This window comes from Orycteropus afer, unplaced genomic scaffold (genome assembly GCF_000298275.1).
Source record: "Orycteropus afer afer isolate SDZICR_OR568_19922 unplaced genomic scaffold, OryAfe1.0 scaffold00346, whole genome shotgun sequence".
Taxonomy (NCBI): domain Eukaryota; kingdom Metazoa; phylum Chordata; class Mammalia; order Tubulidentata; family Orycteropodidae; genus Orycteropus; species Orycteropus afer.
The window spans coordinates 641,893-661,636 of NW_006921933.1; the positions used below are offsets into that span (position 1 = coordinate 641,893).

Genomic DNA, 19,744 nt, shown 5'->3' on the forward strand with positions numbered 1-19,744 from the left:
GATGTCCTTTGCAGGTGACTTGCCCTGCAAAGGTTGCTATACATGCTATATGTTGTCTAATTTCCTGACTGCTGCTTCCATTAATGTCGATCATAGAACCAAGCAATGTGAAGTCTAACAACTTCAATCTTTTCTCCATTTATCATGATGCTGCTTATTGGTCCAGTTGTGAGGATTTTTGTGTTCTTTATGTTGAGATGTAATCCATACTGCAGACTGTATTCTTCAATCTTCATCAGTAAGTGCCTCAAGTCATCCTCACCTTCAGCAAGCAAAGTCGTGTAATCAGTGTATTGCAGGTTGTTAATGATTCTTCCTCCAATCTTGATGCCATGTTCTTCTTTATTCTGTACAGCTTCTCGGATTATTTGCTCAGCATATAGATTGAATAAGTATGGGGAAAGGATACAACCTTGACACACTCCCTTCTTGATTTTAAACCATGCAGTGTCCCCTTGTTCTGTTCAAATGACAGCCTCCTGTTCAATGTATAGGTTCCTCATGAGTACAATTAATTGTTCTGTAATGACGATTCTTCTCAATGTTATCCATAGTTTGTTATGATCCACACAATTAAATGCCTATGTGTAGTCAATAAAACACAAGTAAACAACTTTCTGGCACTCTTTGCTTTGAGCCAAGATCCATCTGACAGCAGCTATGATATCCCTTGTTCCACGTCCTCTTCTGAATCCAGCTTGCACCTCTGGATGTTCTCTGTCAATATACTGCTGCAACTGTTGCTGAGTTATCTTCATTAAGATCTTACTTGCCTGTGATATTAATAATACTGTTAGATAATTTCCACATTCTAGGAAATCACCTTTATTTGGAATGGGTACAAATATGGATGTCTTCCAGTCAGTTGGCGAGGTAGCTGTCTTCCAAATCTCTTGGCATAACCGAGTGAGCACCTCCAGTGGGGCATATGTTTGTTGTAATATCTCAATGGATATTCCATCAATTCCTGGAGCCTTGTTCTTTGCCACTTTCCTCAGTGCTTTTTGAAAAACACAGGCCCTTACCCCTCTCCTTCCCATGGAACGCAAAATAAAAGAAATGCAAACCACAAACCAAGAGGCCCAAAGATGATCAGTCATTAAATAATTTTAAGATTTACTTTTTAAAATTGAGATTTTAGTCCTCAGAATTTTAGTCTAAATTTCCATTTCAAAATAACATTAACATTCTTCTTCCTGTGCAAAGAATACTGCATATTAACTTTAGCAATGAGAAATTCACATTCCATTCCAGATTAGCTGAAAACTGACTTCCTCAAAAATATCAACAAAACTCTTACAGAAGAGGTGAATGATTTATCCCATGCCATTTCTACAGTGATAGTATAGCTAGATGCTCTCACTAAAAGAAAAAAAAAAAAAAAAGCAAGAAGAATGGATGGCCATTGAAAGAGATGGATGGGCAGAAAGAAATGCCAAAACTCTGACAAAATGCTAAACAATAGCTTTTCTTTCTAGCTCTTAATATTGATTAAACCCAACCCAACCCAACCCACTGCCACTGAAGCTTTTCCAACTCATAGCAACCCAACAGGGATTCCAAGCCTGTAAATCTTTACAGAAGCAGACTGCCTTGTCTCTCTCCTGTAGTGTGGCTGGTGGGTTCGAACTGCTGGCCTTTTGGTTACCAGCCAAATGCCTTACCACAGTATCACTAGAGCTTTTATATTCATTATATCTTAATATTGATTGCATACATTGAATTCAGTACCTATTGCTCTGAAGAGAGAAAACTAGCACTCAGTTTTCCAAAGTCCCCCTCCCATGTCCCACTGAGGAATATTCCTGCTTAGTGTCTAAGGCTGGATAAACATAAATAAATCCAAGTTAGGTATTTAAGAGCCAAGATGTAAACAAACACAATGATAAGTCAGAAAACATGGAAACTGTGGATGGAGACTATTCAGAACCACTTTTGATAATACTGAGCATTTCTATACAATGTGCTTTGATTCATGAGAGAATCTATATTCACACACATGAAATTTCTCTTGAAAAGAGACTTGAATATAGAATTACATTATTTTCTCCAAAGAGATACCTATGCGACATGAAACAACTTCCAAATGGAAGGGGCTCCTAATGATCAATGCGCTATTCCTGGCTCTGAGCTGCCTACCAACCAACAGAGAAGAGAAATGAGATGGCACAGCCATTGCTCAGCTCTCTGGTTTAGGTTTTAAGCACTGAACCATATCATCACATCTAGTTTTGCCCTTTAAATTAACATCCCATTATCATGTTTTCTGGCAGGAAACTGTACAGATTGCAAATTGAGTTGGACTTAGAACTCCACAAGAAATTAGAGCAGTGACAGTTTAGACATTAAATACTAGACTCTGGCTCACAGAGTCCCAAAATAACGAGAATTATTTCAAGTTTACAAGACTGAGAAAGGCAGAGAGTGAATTAAGTTCTTGAGAGCAAGGGTGGATGGGAATTGACGGAAGTGGCAGTGGGAAGAATGGCAACAGCCACCACGATAAATGCTTATGTCTCAGTGATAACTAACCAGGGGTTCACTTCACTCCCTGGCTGGTGCACTCGAGTTGGGCTAGATGAAGAGTTTTAGCAATGAGTGCACTGAAATATTTAGAGACAGCTCCTGACCCACCTTCTTCTCATGGAAGGCAAAATAAAAGAAATGCAAACCACAAAACAAGAGGAGAACACACTATCAGTCATTAAATAATTTTAAGATTTACTTTTTAATTGCTTTTTTGGAGCCACTGCTTTGTTGATACTCAAAGTACATGATCAGACTGTCTAATGGATGATCCAATGCTGCACCCCAGAAATTCCAAATGTAACATGTTATATATTCATTACTTTAAGGGTGTCTAAAGATCTGAATGGCAATCACCTACCTGCTCAATTTAGGTGAACCATCCCAGCTTCTTGGCTGTTTCATGAATGGTCTTTCAAGCTAATTTAGTCAAATGAGTCAGAAATCTTTGCACGTATCCCAGTGCTCAAGTCTACAAAGATACACTTTTGCCAGTGTACTACAGCACAAGAAGACAGGCCATTTTGTGGAAGAGAATCAATCAGAATCTTGTCCTGTGGGAAACTCACTCAGTAGTTCCATTGTGTCTTCAAGGCAGATTTCAAAATCCTTACCTATGACTTTTAGAACCCTTCACTATCTGTGTCTACCAAGTTCTAGTTAAATAACTAGCAGTTCCCAAATATGCCTTATTCTTTTCCAGAAACTTAATATTTGCTATGGGCCCCATCTAGATCAGCCATGTCCATTAAAAATATAATGCAGCATATGTCATTTTAAATTTTCTAATGGCTACAATAAGAGAAATAAACAGATAAAATTAATTCTAATAATATATTTTATGTAACTCATTATATCCAAAAATACTGTCATTTCAACTTGTTATAGATATACAAATTATTAATGAGATAGTAATACTTTTTCATATCAAGGCTCTGAATTTCAACATGTATTTTACACATTCAGTCCATCTTAATAATGACTAGCTGAATTAGCCATGTGGCTAATGGCTACTGTATTGGACAACACAGATATAGAAAACCACTTTCCTCCTTCCTTTTAAGATTCAGACCAATCTCACCCTTCCCTGGGAGGTCTTCCCCCATTCCTGGTGTGGGTGTCTGCACACATGCCACCAAAGCACCTTACACATCCCCTCCACAATAGCACTTATCACACTGTATTACCTGTTTGTGCGTTTTTATCTGCCAGTAGACTTGATGCTTTCTGTGTGTGGGGATGCTGCCTTATCTAATTGCATACGCCAAGCACCTAGCATAATGTTTGTCACATAAACTGTCATGAGTGTTCACTTACATTAAACAGAAAAAAAAAAAAACCCCTATAATTGGCCCAGTGGCAACTAGTTCAACAGTAAATCCAAAATGTCTATGAAACACTTGCCACCTGTAGATCACCATATTCCAAAAAATCAAACCAAACTCACTGCTGTCGAGTGGTATCTGACTCACAGTGACACCTCCTTGGGTTTCCAAGGCAGTATCACTATGAAAGTAGACTGTCCAACCTTCCTTCCAAGGGTCACTATATTAGTAAACTAAGAAACAGTCTCTGTACCCAAGTTTTATAAATCTGCTCTTGAAACAAAATTCAAGGAAAAAATAATCTTGAAGTCAAAATTCTCACAAGTGTCTAATTAATTTATAACAATTTGATATAAGCCAAGTTATCATGTACGCTACTTAAGTTCCCTTTCAAAGGGATTTGATACTGTCTTTGTCATGGAATTAACCAAGGAGCAGGTCAACATTTGTCACTCAAAGGGAAGGCAGAGTGATATCTGCTTCCAAGCTATGGCTAGTGAACTGAGGAGGGCTTTGGCTCAGCCGTCTACTATGGGACATAAACCAATCAAACGACTTGAAATGAGTGAAACTAGTGAAAAGACATCTGCCACCCTTCTTCTTCTTCTTTTTTTAACCTCGTTAAATATCTGGCACCAAAATATTTTTGGATAGTATAAAATAAACATGTCATTTATCTACATATTTTTGGTTAAGCTAATAATCTGGCTTTTGTTACAATTCCACTGCATTTTGCCCCTGTGAGCACATGCATGAGGAAATTATTCATCTCTTTCCTTAATGTCATATTGTTGGGGAAAGTCATAAGGTATTCTTTAAAAATAGAAATTCTCAAACATTGAAAGCACTGTCTTCCTACATGCTTTCTCAACATTATCCTCTTCTGTAATGATTAACTGCAATGTGCCATGTTAAAGGACTTTGTAAACTATATGGCACTATATAAATGTGAGTTATTATAATAATTGAACAGGTTATTAATTAAATACAGCAATAGTAGAAAAATTGAATTTTTAATTTTCATTATTCTTCTTAAGTGTTAACTAATGACACCCTGGCAGATCTTAATATCACAGCTCATTTGAAAGTTGAGAAAAATGAGGGAACGTGTTGCAATTTGCACAAGATTTTCGATTCAGTCTTAGGTAGATTCAAAGTTAAATGGCAACAACCACCCTATACTTTTAGCCTACGTATTCAGTTACTTCTTGCCTTCATCTTGAATGCTTGCAATGAACAAATCTCTCATTTATATCCTTTTCCTCCAGCTGGTAACTCTTGGCTAATGCTTGATTTTGACTCTTTTCAAACCAAAACCAACCTCACTGCCTACTGAGTCCATTCTGACTCATAAGGACTCCCATTGGGTTTCCGATAAACCTTTATGGAAGTAGATTGCCCATCTTCCCTCCATGGAGTGGCTAGTGTGTTTGAACCCCCAACCTTCTGGTTAGCAGTTACATGCCTTAGGCACTTTGCCACCAGAGCTCCTTTTGACTCCATTAGTCAACTCTTTGGTACAGGTTTCTCAAGCGTGTGTTGATGTTAGTGGGTTTTCTTAAGGATTCCAGATAAATCTAACCTTCATAGGAATATAGAATTTTTCTAAACTTCGGTTTGCATATAAGCAAGCTTTGTCAAAAACTGATCTTCACAGAACTGATTTTTAACAGCTAGCACAGCCAGGCAGCAGCTGCAGTGAACAGAAGCGAGGCCATTTCTGATTGATTAGCCATGGTCCCCTAGAGCAACATGTTGAAAAAGACCCTAATGCTCCATGGGAGCTCAGTGGGAAAGAGTTCCATGATCGATTAGGAATGTCTGCCCTGAGCGTGTACTGGATGCTGACAAAGAGAGTGCCTCCTATTTGTCAGCCAGGCTCTCGGTTGATTAGCTAATGCTTTCAGCTGCTAACTGAAAGAATGGGGGTTCAAGTCCACCCAGAGGAGCTTTGGAAGAAACAGCTGTCCAATCCACTTCCAAAAATCAGACGCTGAAAAACCCATGGAGCACAGCTCAACTCTGGCACACACGGGGTCGCCACGTATCGGAAGAATAAACTCAACGGCAGCTGTTAGAGAGCTGAGGTGGAGCCTACCCATTAACAAGCAGCTGATGCCTCGCACAAACCTGTGTAACCTAAGTTGGATCTTTACACTGAAGGAGTTAGTACCGTCTGGATGTCAAGTGAACATAATACCCTGCAGTAAGTGGTGCTGAAATTCATAACGAGTTCTTGAAAAGCAGCTCTTAAGAAATACGGCTATGTCAACTCCACATTTAGGTGTTGACCCAGCACAAGTAAGAAAGGATGACTTTCAAAGCACATCTCCCTCTATTGCTTCCCTTTCAATCTAACTTCAACCCAGTCTCTTCACAGACTATCTGTCAAGAAGATACAAACTGAGACCAAGCAGCCTTCCCTTCCTCATCTTTCACCCGAAGAAAGAAGCAACAGGGAACCATAAATACAACTTACTATCTGGCTGGGTGGAACCAGAATCGGACTAAAGAAATCTCTGCTCTCTTCACTTTTGAACACCACTGTTGAAATCTCCACTCCGCCCACTTTTGAAAATAATAGTGAACTTCAAAATGAAAATACAACTGAGCAACATACTGGCTTAACATTTTGTTTTCCAATAAGCTGTACTCAGAGCTCAGTAGACTCACTGACACCATAAAGTCAACAAAACAGAACAAAACTGAACATGGCCTATACTAATGAAAGCTTGGCTTTAGTTTTAGTTTCTAATCTACAAAAGATGAAAAAAAAAAAAAAAAAAGGCGATGACGTCGACAAAGAAACACTCCTTTAAATTGAGTCACCTCCCGGCTGCTTACAATTGCCTTCTGCCTCTGCCTCTCCCTCTGCTTGGCCCTTTCAGTCTCCCGCTTCTCATACTCTTTGCGGTATTCTTCCCTCTTCAGCTTCTCGTGCTCATACTCCTCGAAGCTGTCATACCTGGGAAACATAACTTCATCATTAAGTCAACCACCTCAATTTGCATGAGTAAAATTAATAATAATTGGGTGTGGGGGGGTACAAAACAGGGTCTTAGATAACACCTTGTTATCTAAGGAAAAAGGGGGGTGCAAAGAGGGGAGCAGAAGGGGGAGGAGATGCATACTTACCTGTGCCTCCGGCTGCAGGGTGACCTGGAGCACAAGGCCCCACACAATGCAGAGCTGTGATGTGTGCGGTGCCTGCAGTGACTTGACTCATAGTAGTGGCAAGATCTGGGAGAGAGGAGAAGAACAAAAAGGCGTTTGCAACTGCCACTTAACCCACGTTTATCAGCAATGTTGAGTATCCTGTGACGTGCCGTGTTAGGAAAAACGGCTTTTTCTTCCTAGCGACCAGTGAGATTTCCCGTGACAGTCTGTGATCATCTAGTCAGCTTAGAGGTCTGGGAATGATGTGTTTTCTCTCAGAGACTCTTATTGATGTTAACACTGAGCACCGGGTCTGGTACACTGTCAGCTTTATCTTGCATGGATCTCAACTCTCCTGGCACAGGGCAGCTCTCCTGGTAATGGAAAAAGTTAGATGAGCAAGTTTCTTACAAATTGCTCTCTCTGATCTGACCGGCTCCAGGCACCATGCTCAAGGCTGACAGATTTAAGAGAAGATGGGAAGAATGTGTGTGTAACAACAATCTCGTTACTTTCAGGGCAGTTGGCTGGCCTTGGGGTTTGAATGCTTTTTCTTTCTTTTTTTTTTTTATTTTTGGCTTTCTAGGAAAGCCTTGTGCTTGAGGTGGGTTTTGACAAGGTTTACCTTGAAGAGGATCTACTGCCTGGGGACCTTGATCTTGACCTGGAATACGGTGACCGGGAACATGACCTGTGTCGAGAAAAGGACCTGGAATGCGAACGCATCCTTTGGGGTCTTTGAGAAAATAAGGATTTGGGTGGCGACACTGAATCTCTACACGGAGAATTAAAAGAAGAGCAAGAAGGCGACACATCGAACAATGAATAGGATTGCGTGCCATCCCAAGGGTAGTTCAGTTTATCACTCTCATCTTCGCTGTCATCAAACAGGCCATCCATGGCTAGTCCTGAATTTATAAACATAGGTAGTTTGGAGAACTGTTCGTTACTGAAATCACTGTCCCTCAGTTCACTGGGCTTGTCTGCTTCGTCGTCAAAAACAGCTTGACTGGGATGACCAAAGTGCTTGTTCAGCTCAGCTCTGATTTCCTGGTCTTGGAGCTGTTTCCTGGTGCTGCAAGGAGAGACCAGCTTGCTCCCCTCCAAAGTGTCTCTCAAGTAGCACTGGTCTGAGTCTGTGGAAGAACGAATCTGCCCCTGCCAATCAGAGGACGCATGTTTATAGTCTGGTTGTCTGGAGTCTTGGAGCTCCTGTGAAATACTGATGAGTATTTTCGATTTGGAATTCAGTGACTGACAATAGTCATGGTCACCAAACAAGCGCAGACTGGGCCGCTTGGTCTTCCTTTCCTCCTGGCCACTGGTGAGCACCGAGGTCTTGCTGAGCTGTGCGTACAACTCAGATTTCTCGGGCCCCTTCTTGGTGGAGCTGTTTCCCGGGGTCCCAGAAGACTCGCTGTACCGGGCCTTCTTCAGTGGTGGTGAAAGCACAGTCTTGCAAGAGGACTTCAGCTTTGGAGAAGCCCTAAAAGGGGTATCTTGGCTGGCTTTATGAGGAGGAGTTGTGGGCGGAGTTAGGCCTAAGGCAGAAGAAGAAACAAAAAAACAAACAACAAAAAAAGAGGAGGGCATGGTGAGAGGCTTCAAGCGAAGAGATACTGTTTTAAAATGCCAAGATATGTTTCCTAACTTACCCACGATTTCAGACAAGGGTTAAAACTGAGGGAAAAAAGAGGAAACTAAATTCTTGACAAGACCTAAAAAAGTGATTCTCTTCCCCTAAGCCTCTGTCATCAAGAAAAGATGGATCTGGAATGCCAGGCAGCAGGGAGAGCCGTGATCTTTTGTATTTCAAACAACAATGCTAACAGAACCTGCTTCCCAGAAAACACTGATGCGTCACTGCTGGCCGTGACAGCATCAGGCGTTCCCAAGCTCACATTTTCAAGGGCGCTGTGTGGGCTACTTTGTGGAAAATTAACACAGCTGGACTCCGGGGAACCACAGAGGGCCTTGGGAGGGTTTGTCTGAAAAGTATGTGGCAGAGGACGCAAGTGGCTCAGGTTTCCTTGAATCATCAAGAAAATATAATCTTGGAACCAAGGTATTAGGCAATTAGGGGAAAAAAAAAAAAAAAAACTGGGGGGATATGACAACGAATGTGGGACATGGTAGAAATGAAATATGCAACTTCAAAGCGAGTTCAGTAAAATACAACTGACTAATACAGGGAACTAGAGCAAGTCTCCAACTTGATGGCAATGATGCTTTGTCTCCACAGTTCATTAACTTAGTAAACCATGGCTAATGTAGGTATAATACATTCTTGTAAGCATAACTAATACATTCTGTCTAAAATATGGTTCTGCAACCAAAACCTAAGAGAACTGTAACACTCAATATTGCAGTGCTAGTGGACCATTTTATTTAGAGCTCAACATCAGGAAGGGTTATGAGGCTGAGGGACTGAAACAAATCCAAGCTTCAGCATCCAACTAATTAAATAAATAAATAACCGAGGGGAATGGAGAAAGTCCATCAGGCTGTTGCCTTACTGGCTTTTCGACAGAAAGATAGAAAATTCCATCAGAAGCCACTGTGGGAGAGGAGTTGGCTCCATTCACGTTTCACCCCTGAGTAAGTTCCACTAGTCTCTTTCTGCCAAGGAAGAATAATTGTAAAATGGCTTCAGAGTCCAAGGAACTTTGAAGAAGGGCAGGCTGGAGTTCAAATGACTTTATGCTTACAAGGGAATATTTTACTTTACAATATACTTTCTATTTAGGAGGACGGGTGAATACTATTCAGCAAAAAGAATCTTGGAGTCCACTAACCAGCCTGGGGTTAGACTCAAGGCAACTACATAGTTTGTTTCAAGGAAATGTAGAAAAATCCTACCTTGCTGGGGGCAAAAAAAAAAAAAGTATAAAGAACCAAGTAGGTCATAGGAAAAACATGAAATATTGATATGATAAGGTAGACTTTATCTTAGATAAAGATTCACTATTTTAGGTCTCTCTGCTATTTTACATTAAGGAGATAGAAGAAATTAACATTGTCCCTGAATTGAAACGTTATACCAATATGTGGCAATTCTTGTTATTCATGCCAAATTCTCCCTAAAGGAGGGAAGGAAGGAGCCCTGGTGGTACAATGGTTAAATGCTTGCCTATGAAACACAAGGTCAGCAGTTCAAACCCACCAACTGCTTCAATGGAGAAAGATGTGGCAGTCTGCTTCTATAAAACTTTAAAGGCTTAGAAACCCCATGGGAAGTTCAACTCTGTCCTATAAAGTCACTATGAGTGGCAATCAACTTGACAGCAGTGGGTTTGGGAGAGAAGAAAGAACACAATGATGCAAAGTGGTTGGATTTTGGAATTCCATCTAACGCAAGCTCAGAAAGACAAAAGGAGATACAGGCAGAGAGGATCTCTGCTCTTTCTCTTGGAAACACTTGAGTTCCAACCCCCCCATTAGCAGACTCTGTCCTTTGCCCACCCCGTTCTTCACAAGTAGATGTATGACTTCCATGGAGACATGACTTGTATTTACTGAATGAAACACCAGTATCACTGTGTCACTCGTCCTTTGTTCCCTCTTTCATGGGAACTCAATCTAAGAAGTTTTATTCATGTCTACCTTTTCACCTTTTTCCCTGTTTCCTTGACCTTTTGCACTTCCCCATTAGCCATACTCTTTTCTACCATGTATTACCTTCAAGTACCATTACAAGAAATTTAAAGAAACTGATCCCAAGCAAATAAATGGCAAGCATTCAAATATTTCTCATAGGAGGGTAAAATGCTTAAAGAAACAACGGCCTTAATCTCTCTTTGCTGATTACATATAGTCAAAGATTACAAATGGCATAGCCCTTGAATTGGGGTAAATGACATTTAACATCTCCAACTGAACCTCATAAATCTTTTCACAATCATCCCAATTTAGGGGAATGTTATTTATTTCAGTAATTTACAATCAGGATCACCCACTAGATTCCAGATATCACTAGTCTTACCTTTTTGAAAAATTATCATCATAACTTGTGTCTCTAAATAGATGATAAATTCTTAATGGGCCTGCTAGCAGTGCTTGTGCTTATTTTTTTTTTTTTTTTTTTACATTGTCCAGATCCTTCTATCATAGTGGGTCTCACATTTCAGCAGCCCAAGACCCACTTGGGAAACTAGTTAAACACTTGTAACAGGCTGGTTCACAGACCACATACAGGGAACCACTGCCTATGGTGTGGGCATGGCATGTGGCCTTGCACTTCAGGTAGATGTATTTTGACTGATAGTCTACATCTATAATAAGAAACTCTAAACTTCAGAAACACCAAATTAGGCCACTATTAAAAAGAGACTTGTTCTAAAAATAGCTTTGCCATCTAGGGATTTTAAATATAGAATTCTTTTTAGTCTTGAAAATGTGAAACCCTTGTCCTAGTACCTAAGCTCATTATCGCTTAAATAACCGATTCTCAAGTTGCTCTTGGGATTGGCGACACTCTGATTGTAGTTTCTTTGAGTTAAAACAAAGCTTTTGACCTTCTTCACATAGGAGACAGCTTAGTAACTGAGCAGACACTCACAGTACACCTACTGTGTACTGGGTACTGTACCAGATTTCAGGGACCCAGCCCCCAGGGACTTCACTGTACTTTTTTTTTTTTTTTTTTGTAATAAAGAGGGAAATCCTTGAAATTGGAAGTCAATTTTCCAGTATATATATTTCAAAGTCACCAAAACACACTGAGAGAACAAACTATGTCCTATACAAGAAAAACAGGGCTAAAATTTCTGCTACCACCACTTGTTGAAACAAATCATTATATTTGCATAGTGGATATTTTAGAATTGGTGAGTAGGGACGAGGTGTCGATAATTCCCAACATTTCCCAGTGTTTTCCCGAAACATCTTTAATCAGAGACTGCCTCAGAGCAAGACTGGATAATCTCCAGGGTCACAAGACTTTGTGTCCCCACGTATCTCACTGAAACTCTATTTTCAGATATGCTTGAGAGTGACAACAAAACAAAACCAGAAAAGTCTAACATGCATTTTTTTTTTTTTTTTTAACTTAGTGCCAAACTTTTGAGGGCTGCTGATGGGACAAGAAATCCCTTGTCGCATCCGAGTTAACTGGGTTCCTCCAACCACCCTCCTCTGCCCAGAACTGTCTCCTGCCTGGCGGTGGGACAGAGGTCAATACTCAATTCCTTAATGCCACTACCTTCACTCATCTTCCCACTAATCACCCGACTCTCAATTTCATGCCACAAGCCTAAATCAACAGAGCTAATGCCTCCCATAACCTCCGGATTATTTCCTGTGTGTTGATTTTCTGGAATGTGTACATTTTGGTATTGACAGTACAAGGTATATTCCGTGCTCTCTCTTGAACCTAGCAGGTTTTGACAGATTTATGTGAGGACAGATGGCCATTACAGGCTGAAGGCTGACAAGAGGCAGTTCAGAGCATTGTTAACACACTTGCACAAACTCTCAGCAGAGCAGCACTGTGCAGAATGTAATTCAGACTATAGCTTTTTTATTGCTGCCTATTTTCTTTTGTCAAAAGAGCCTGCTGTGCAGAGCAACAAATGGCTGCTATTACCCAGAATGTAATGGGTGTCAGACAAATCACGTAACACAAACAATCAAGAGTATGTAGGTCATATTTCAACAGAGCACAACCTTAGCAATATTTATGATTACTGCATTGAAATGTGCTCTATAATAAACAAGGACCTCTCCATCGCTCACACTTACGCACTTCTGCCCAGCAAATCCACGAGAAGTGGGACACACTACAGTCAACTTTTTAAACAGCCCTTTTATTTAAATAAAAAGTCAAAGACAAGTTTTGTTTTGTTTTGTTTTACATTATGTGCTATAAAACAATTTTCTTTGAGGAGTTCTCTTTTGGGTTTAATTGAATGACTGTGATGAGTGGTGAATACTCTGTGTGTGTGTGTACTTGCGGGAGTGTGTGTGTCTGATATCCATCCACTGATGTCAGCAGGACTTTTTTCCTTCTGTTTTTTAAAAGAGTATATAACACTGAACAGAATCGACTGCTAAATCAGCAACTCACCTTGAGTTTATTTAAGAGAAAGTTCTTTACTGCTCTCCCATGTCAATGAATGTGTTTCTTAAGGAAAAAACAATGAGAAAATGGGTTTCTAATCTGCCTTAAAACTTCAACAAAAAAGGACAAAGAGAGGTATGTCACTTGTCCCATGAATGTATTTTAGGTCTCAAGAACATGGATTGGGTGGTCAAGTGAGCACAGGAAGTACTGATATTCACTCAGTACGAACTAGTACTGTCATACCAGTTATTAAATATTTGATTGATAAAGGCCATGTATCTTGGCTTTCCAGTGTCCTCCTTGCCCCTCTCCAAGGATTAACTGACGCTTTCCCCCAATCCAGAAACTAAAGTGTTAATCTCATTCATCCAGGGCCTCCCAGCGCCTTCTCTGGTACTGTGGCTGCCATCAATCAGTTCATTGTGATGTGGCGCACTCCTGCCTTTGATGTTGTTACTAACTGCCCTTGACTTGGTCCCCTCCTCACAGAGACCCTGTTCGCAAAAGAACGAAATGCTGCCTGGTCCTGTGTCACCCCATGGTTGGTTGCAGATCGGACCAATCATGTATAGGTCACTACCTTTGCTCATAGGGAATCCGTAGTGTTTTCATTGCTTGATTTCAGAAGTAGATGACCAGGCCTTTCTTCCTAGTCTGTGATAGTCCAAAAGCTCTGCTGAAACCTGCTCAGCGCTATAGCAGCCCTCATGCCTGCAGTGAGAGATGGGTGCTGGTTGTGCATGAGGTACATTGCCCAAGGACCAAATTCTAGTCTTCTGAGATGAGAAGTCTACGACTGAACCACCAATGCTTCCTGCTCCTGCCTTTACTGCTTCTTAAATATTTTGTATGTCAGGAGAGGAGGACTTTCCTTGCAAATCATCTCAATCACATGTACCTAATTCCCCAGCTCTTTCTCATGGAAGATATTATTGATTGGCTCTTACATCTCACAGAGCTCAGCGTGGCCCGAGAGCCTGGCATCCAGGTGTCTACAAGCAAACCCCAAAATTGACATGAGAGATGTGCTTTACCACCCTTGGCCTAAAAGAAATGGGGTTGTTCTATTTCCAGAAAAGAAGACTGAGGAATGAGGTAATCATTTTTCAGACACTGGGTCAAGAAGAATGCGATTGAAAAAGAAAATGAAAGATATGGTTGGAATACAGGAGGAACTCCTGACAGTAAGAGTTGCAAAACACTGGAATGGGTTGTAAAGAGAATGTGTTGAGTCTCCCTTTCCTGGATTCTGCAGGCTGGGAATGGATTATACGATTTTCCTTTTAGAACTATGAACTACTGCTCATATTTTGCTTTGGTCTGTTTCCCCAAAGATTTGTCACATATATAAGAAGCATGTACCCAGCAGGTATGACATATGTGTGCTGTTTGTATATATTCCTTCCACCAAAAGGAAATTATAAATAGGATAACAATACAAAACTCTACATAAGACTAAAGAAGTTACAAATTAATGGATGAATAAGTGTTTTTGTTTTGTTTTAAAGCAAAATCCCATTGATGTGTACTTTGGAAGCCCGGTAATTTACATCAAGGGAAAATGTTAAGTGAAAATGAAAATGACACAAAGTACATGTCCCCTATGATCAAAACCATGTGGGATAATAGGTGTCAATGGAGGAAAAAACCATGAAGGCCTAGATGTGTTAGGGTGGTGATATTGTGCCTGACTCTCTCTCTCTCTCCTCTCTTTTTCTAATCAGTTATACAATAGTTATATATTTATATTGCTTTTATAGTAATTACAATAAAAAATAAAATGTGTGTTTGTAGTGTGTAGGAAAGGAGCTCTGGTAGCCTAGTGCCTAAGGCACTTGACTGCTAACCAGAAGGCTGGTGGTTCAAACCCACCAGCCACTCCTCGGAAGGAAGGTTGGGCAATCTACTTCCGTAGTGATACTGCCTCGGAAGCCCAAGAAGGGGTCGCTATGAGTCGGGGCCGACTCGACAGCAAAAAACAACAACAACAACAACAGTGTGTAGGAAATTCCCTGCTAAGTCACGTTGGTCCCTCACCACAGTCCTTCATGTCTTCTGGTTAAAACCGTCGCCTGGTTGAGCTGACATTGCCTTGCCATTCCCATTTCAGAAACTAAAATGTGTAGCACTCTGAAAATCCCCATATGCAATAGATGCAAATGTCTTCTGCCAAAAGAGCATTCTCCTTTCTCTCATCTTGCTGTACTAACAGTTATTTTGAAATTAAATTAGTTTTTACACCTGTAAAAGAGTTTTCTTTTCTTTTCTTTTTTTAATCAGCCAAAATGAGCTAGTTTAGGACAATCACAAAGAACTCAGACCAGCTGCCAATACCTAATAAAGCAAATGTCCTACTCATCCCTCCTGTTTTCCAACGACACTGCAGATGGGACAGAAGGGATTATTCTGGAAGTCTTAGAATTTTGTTGACTACATTTCCACTCAAATATTCTGAAAATGCCACTAAAATTTGTGAGAGTAAAGACAAACAAGACACCAGCAGGCCAACGGAGCAGCTTGATCCACTTCCTCTGCTCCACCAAACAGATTAACTGTGTAGAACAAGAATCAACAAACCAATGACACGAATGTTGCTTCCATCTCTCCGCCCCCTACCGCACCTACGGCAGAAATCACTAACTGATCATGACATCCCCACTGAGTACTCACTTGGTCTTAGAAACCTTCTCAACACAATGCTCCTGGCAGCCAAAACCAATCAATGACACTTGACAGGAGAAAAGAAACTTATTTCACATTACAGGTGCCTACGACTATCTTTAAATCCAGGCTTCAGGAAAGAGACAAAATCTGTAGTCAGATAGACCTGCTGTGAAGTACCGTATGTTGTGTTGTTGTTATGTGCCATCGAGTCGGACCCGACTCATAGCGACCCCTCCCCTTGGGTTGCCGAAGCAGTATCACTATGGAAGTAGATTGCCCAAACTTTCTTCCGAGGAGAGGCTGGTGGGTTTGAACCGCCAGCCTTCTCATTAGCAGTCAAGTGCCTTAGGCACTATGCTACCAGAGCACCACACAGCTGGTATCAACTATAGATAGCTTGGTCTTCAACAATGAAATTACTAAAGAGCCAAAAATATATTATATATAAAGTGCCTATAAGAGATCACCTAACTGTGAGAAATTTTAGTAATAGCAGTAGCAGCTATTGTTGAGAGAATATCAAAGAGATAATTCTTCTATCTTAATTTGGTAAATCCCAGACCTCACAAAAGCAGTATATGTTCAACTTTACAAGGCAGTAGGAGTATCTTGCCAGAATGTAACAGCAAGTTCAATACAGGTAGGCAGACAAAGTTGGAAAGATGAGCATCAAGACATGATGAACTCAGTAGATAAAGGTGGTTCCTAACTAGTAATTAAAGAGTTAATGTTTATTGCTTGTGCATATCGGTTGGCACTGGGCTGTACATTTTGCATGCATTACCTCATATAATCCTCACAGTGACTGGTTACATATGGGTACTATTATTCTTTTCCCTTGATACAGAATACTGAGTCTGAGCAAAAGTTAAGGAACTTGACCAAGATCATAAAATGAGATGGGAGAAAAGCCAAGGTTTGAACTCAGGTCTGTCTAACACCAAAGTCAAGGTTTAGAGCAGCTTAATTAAGGTATGCTGACTGCTTAAAAAAAAAAAAAAAGTCATAATTGAGTACTTTTATTTGGAACTTTGCTGTTTATGAACAAGTTGAGCCATATGAAATTGCCTTTTTTGTATGTCAAAAATGATTAAATCATGGCAACTTTACATTTCAATCTATACATTAGTCCTTTGAGTCAGACAGAAATTTCATTGGGGAATTGTCAATGTGACTTTGAAGCTGAAGAAACTGAGAAAAAAAGATCAAAGAGTTCTAGCCAATAGTCTTAGAAATCAACAATGGAGGGAGTGTTCATACGGTGGTTCCTTACTGATTGCGATGCTTACTCCAAATTCACTGCCACCTGAACATCTCTGATCTCCTACCTTTTTCCTTCTGTTCCAGTAATATCTTCTCCCTTTTCCACCCTCCTCCACTTCAAACTGACTCATTCTTGCCTCTTAAGTCTCCCCAAGTCAGTTTAGCCTGCCAAAACCTGTTGCCAGGCACTCCATTCCTATACATAGTGACCTTACAGGACAGATGAGAACTCCCCCATAGTTTCCAAAGCTGTAAATCTTTATGCAAGAAGACTGCCACATCATTCTCCTGGGGAGTGGCTGGGGGATGACCTTTAGGTTAATAACTGTAGGTCAGTAGCCAAGTGCTTAACCACTGAGCTATCAGGATTCCTTAGTTTAGCCTGCAGAGTTTTCAATTTCTTCCAAAGTCTTTACCATGATCACCTCATGATTTGCTTAGCAATGGTATGCCCTTAATGGTTGTTTAGTCCTGAACTGTCTTTGGAATTCTTTTTATCCTTTTGCACAATCATCCTATTTAACTTGAAGCCACATTACAGGGCTCCCTTGGATAACTTCCATTATTCTCTTGAGATACAAATGACTGTTTGTCGCATTCTCCGAGATAAAATACCATCGACCTAACACTACTGGGAAACAGGCTTTTATTGAAGATGATTAGGGGAGAGGAGATGATGGGCAACTTGTATTACACACATGATTTCAAACCCAGAGTATCTCTGTCTAACAACAACAACAAAATCTCCTCCAACTCCTCTCTACATTACTGTGAAGGCAGGTTCCAAATGTCTCCTTCCAAGCACAAACCCACTCGTAGAAACCTTATAGGACAGGGTAGAACTTCCCCCATTGGGTTTGCAAGGCTGTAAATCTTTATGGAAGCAGACTGCCTCATCTTTCTTCCACGGAGCAACTGGTGGCTTTGAATTACCAAACTTTTGGTTAGCAGCCAAATGCTTTAACCACTCCATCACCAGAGCTCCTATCCAAGTTCCTTCAGCATCCTCCAATTTCCCCCTGCTCTCCTTGTTTTCCTATATCTCTACGTTCTTTCCCTTGTATGGCACAATTTGGCATTACCTCGTCTTTTCCAATTTGCATCTTCATATTTATTGACACTGTGCTCAACAAACTAAACACCACACCTAGGGCCCATCTATCTTAGAAGGTGGCAAAAAATTATAAATAACATTTTTCATATTGTTTGTATAATATGTGTTATTTGCTCAAGATTATAAGCCTGCATTTTAAACACATGAATCATTTATATAGTATCAACTGTGGCCCATCACTTAATTCCATTTTTTTATGAATTATTTTCTATTTCTTACATTTGCTGTATAGTCCCCAGCCTATATTATCAGCATAGAGCAGATATAAAAAATATTTTGGTAAATTGATTTCCACAGTACCCTATTGATTTCAATATTATCAAGAATGAAATATTTAAACTAATAAGATGAATGCTGGTTCACTGACAGAAACAAATCCACTATACACAATTTTAAGGTTTCTAAGTAATAAAAAAAAAAAAGTATCTTCTATAAATCTCTAACAGACTCTCAATAGAGTGCAGGCTATTAACCTTTCAAAATTATAACTAAATTATTTAAAACTCAGTATTTCTTCTTAAGAATATTAAAACTTATGGCAAGAACAAAATAAAAAGAAGTGCTTTGTCTTACAATACCAGAATTTCACTAATAGAAAAAATGCAATTTAAATGACCTGTTCATCCTCATAAATTAATAAAACACTTTAAAAATGAAAATACCCAATGCTAGCAAAGATGTGATGAAGTAAGTATATCCATATAGTGCTAATGGGATTATAACTGGAAATAACCCTTGGAAAGTGATGTGGCAATGTACATCTGAAACCTCCAAAGTATTTATATCCTTTTCTTCAACATAACTAACCACTAGGAATCTGTTTTTTGAAAAAAAGATTAAAACATTTTATGGACATAGAATTCCACTATGTTAAATGGTAACACTTGAAACCAGCCTAAATGTATAACAACAGGAGTAAGAAGACATAAATGTTGTTGTGCCGACTCAAACTAGAATTACACAGCACTCTAAAGTCTTGAGAGTAAGAGGTTTATGGTGACATGAAAATTTCTTATTAAAATGTTAACTGAAAAATCAGGATGTGAAACTGTATATATACAAAATGATCATAAATGTATAAAAATAGTCATAGAAAACAATGCTATTAATACCCTTACATCACAGAAGTATTAATAAATTTTTCAACTAATTTATATTTTTTACATTTCCAGAATAAGTTAATATCATTTTGTCATCAGAGAATATTTTAAAAAAGTATTTCTTTAATGAAAAGCTTGGTATTGATATGTACAGAGACGATCTCAAATATAGTAAATGACTAATTAACACAGTCATTCTTAGTTAACAGATTCCTTTAAGGTGGGTTCTTATCAAGAGCTGGGTAGTGTATTTTCACAAATGAGTTAATGTCCATTGTACTGGTGCTTGAAATTACATAATATAAAATAGTATGTAAATAAATGAAATATAAGTCCAAAAAGAGTTGTCTCCATTAAAAAGACCTCATGAAAGTATGTCACTTCAACCAAAAATACAAACCAAACTCATTGCTGTTGAGTCAAGACAATATCATAGCAACACTATGGGACAGAGTAGAACTACCCCAAAAGGTTTTCCATGGCTGTCATCTTTATGGACGCAGACTGTCTCTTCTTTCTCCCATGGAACTGCCTG

At 39.7% G+C, this 19,744-nt stretch overlaps 1 protein-coding gene across 1 annotated transcript in view; it reads right to left on the minus strand.

Annotated features, from left to right (window-relative positions):
- The window catches only part of PPARGC1A (PPARG coactivator 1 alpha), a 128,114-nt gene that overhangs the window by 16,930 nt on the left and 91,440 nt on the right, over positions 1 to 19,744 (minus strand). Inside the window, exons 8-10 of the mRNA XM_007952559.1 lie at positions 7,633 to 8,548; positions 6,987 to 7,091; positions 6,696 to 6,816 (exon numbers count right to left, since the gene is read on the minus strand). Of these exons, the coding sequence (XP_007950750.1) occupies positions 6,696 to 6,816; positions 6,987 to 7,091; positions 7,633 to 8,548 (1,142 nt within the window). The remainder of the gene's footprint in view (positions 1 to 6,695; positions 6,817 to 6,986; positions 7,092 to 7,632; positions 8,549 to 19,744) is intronic.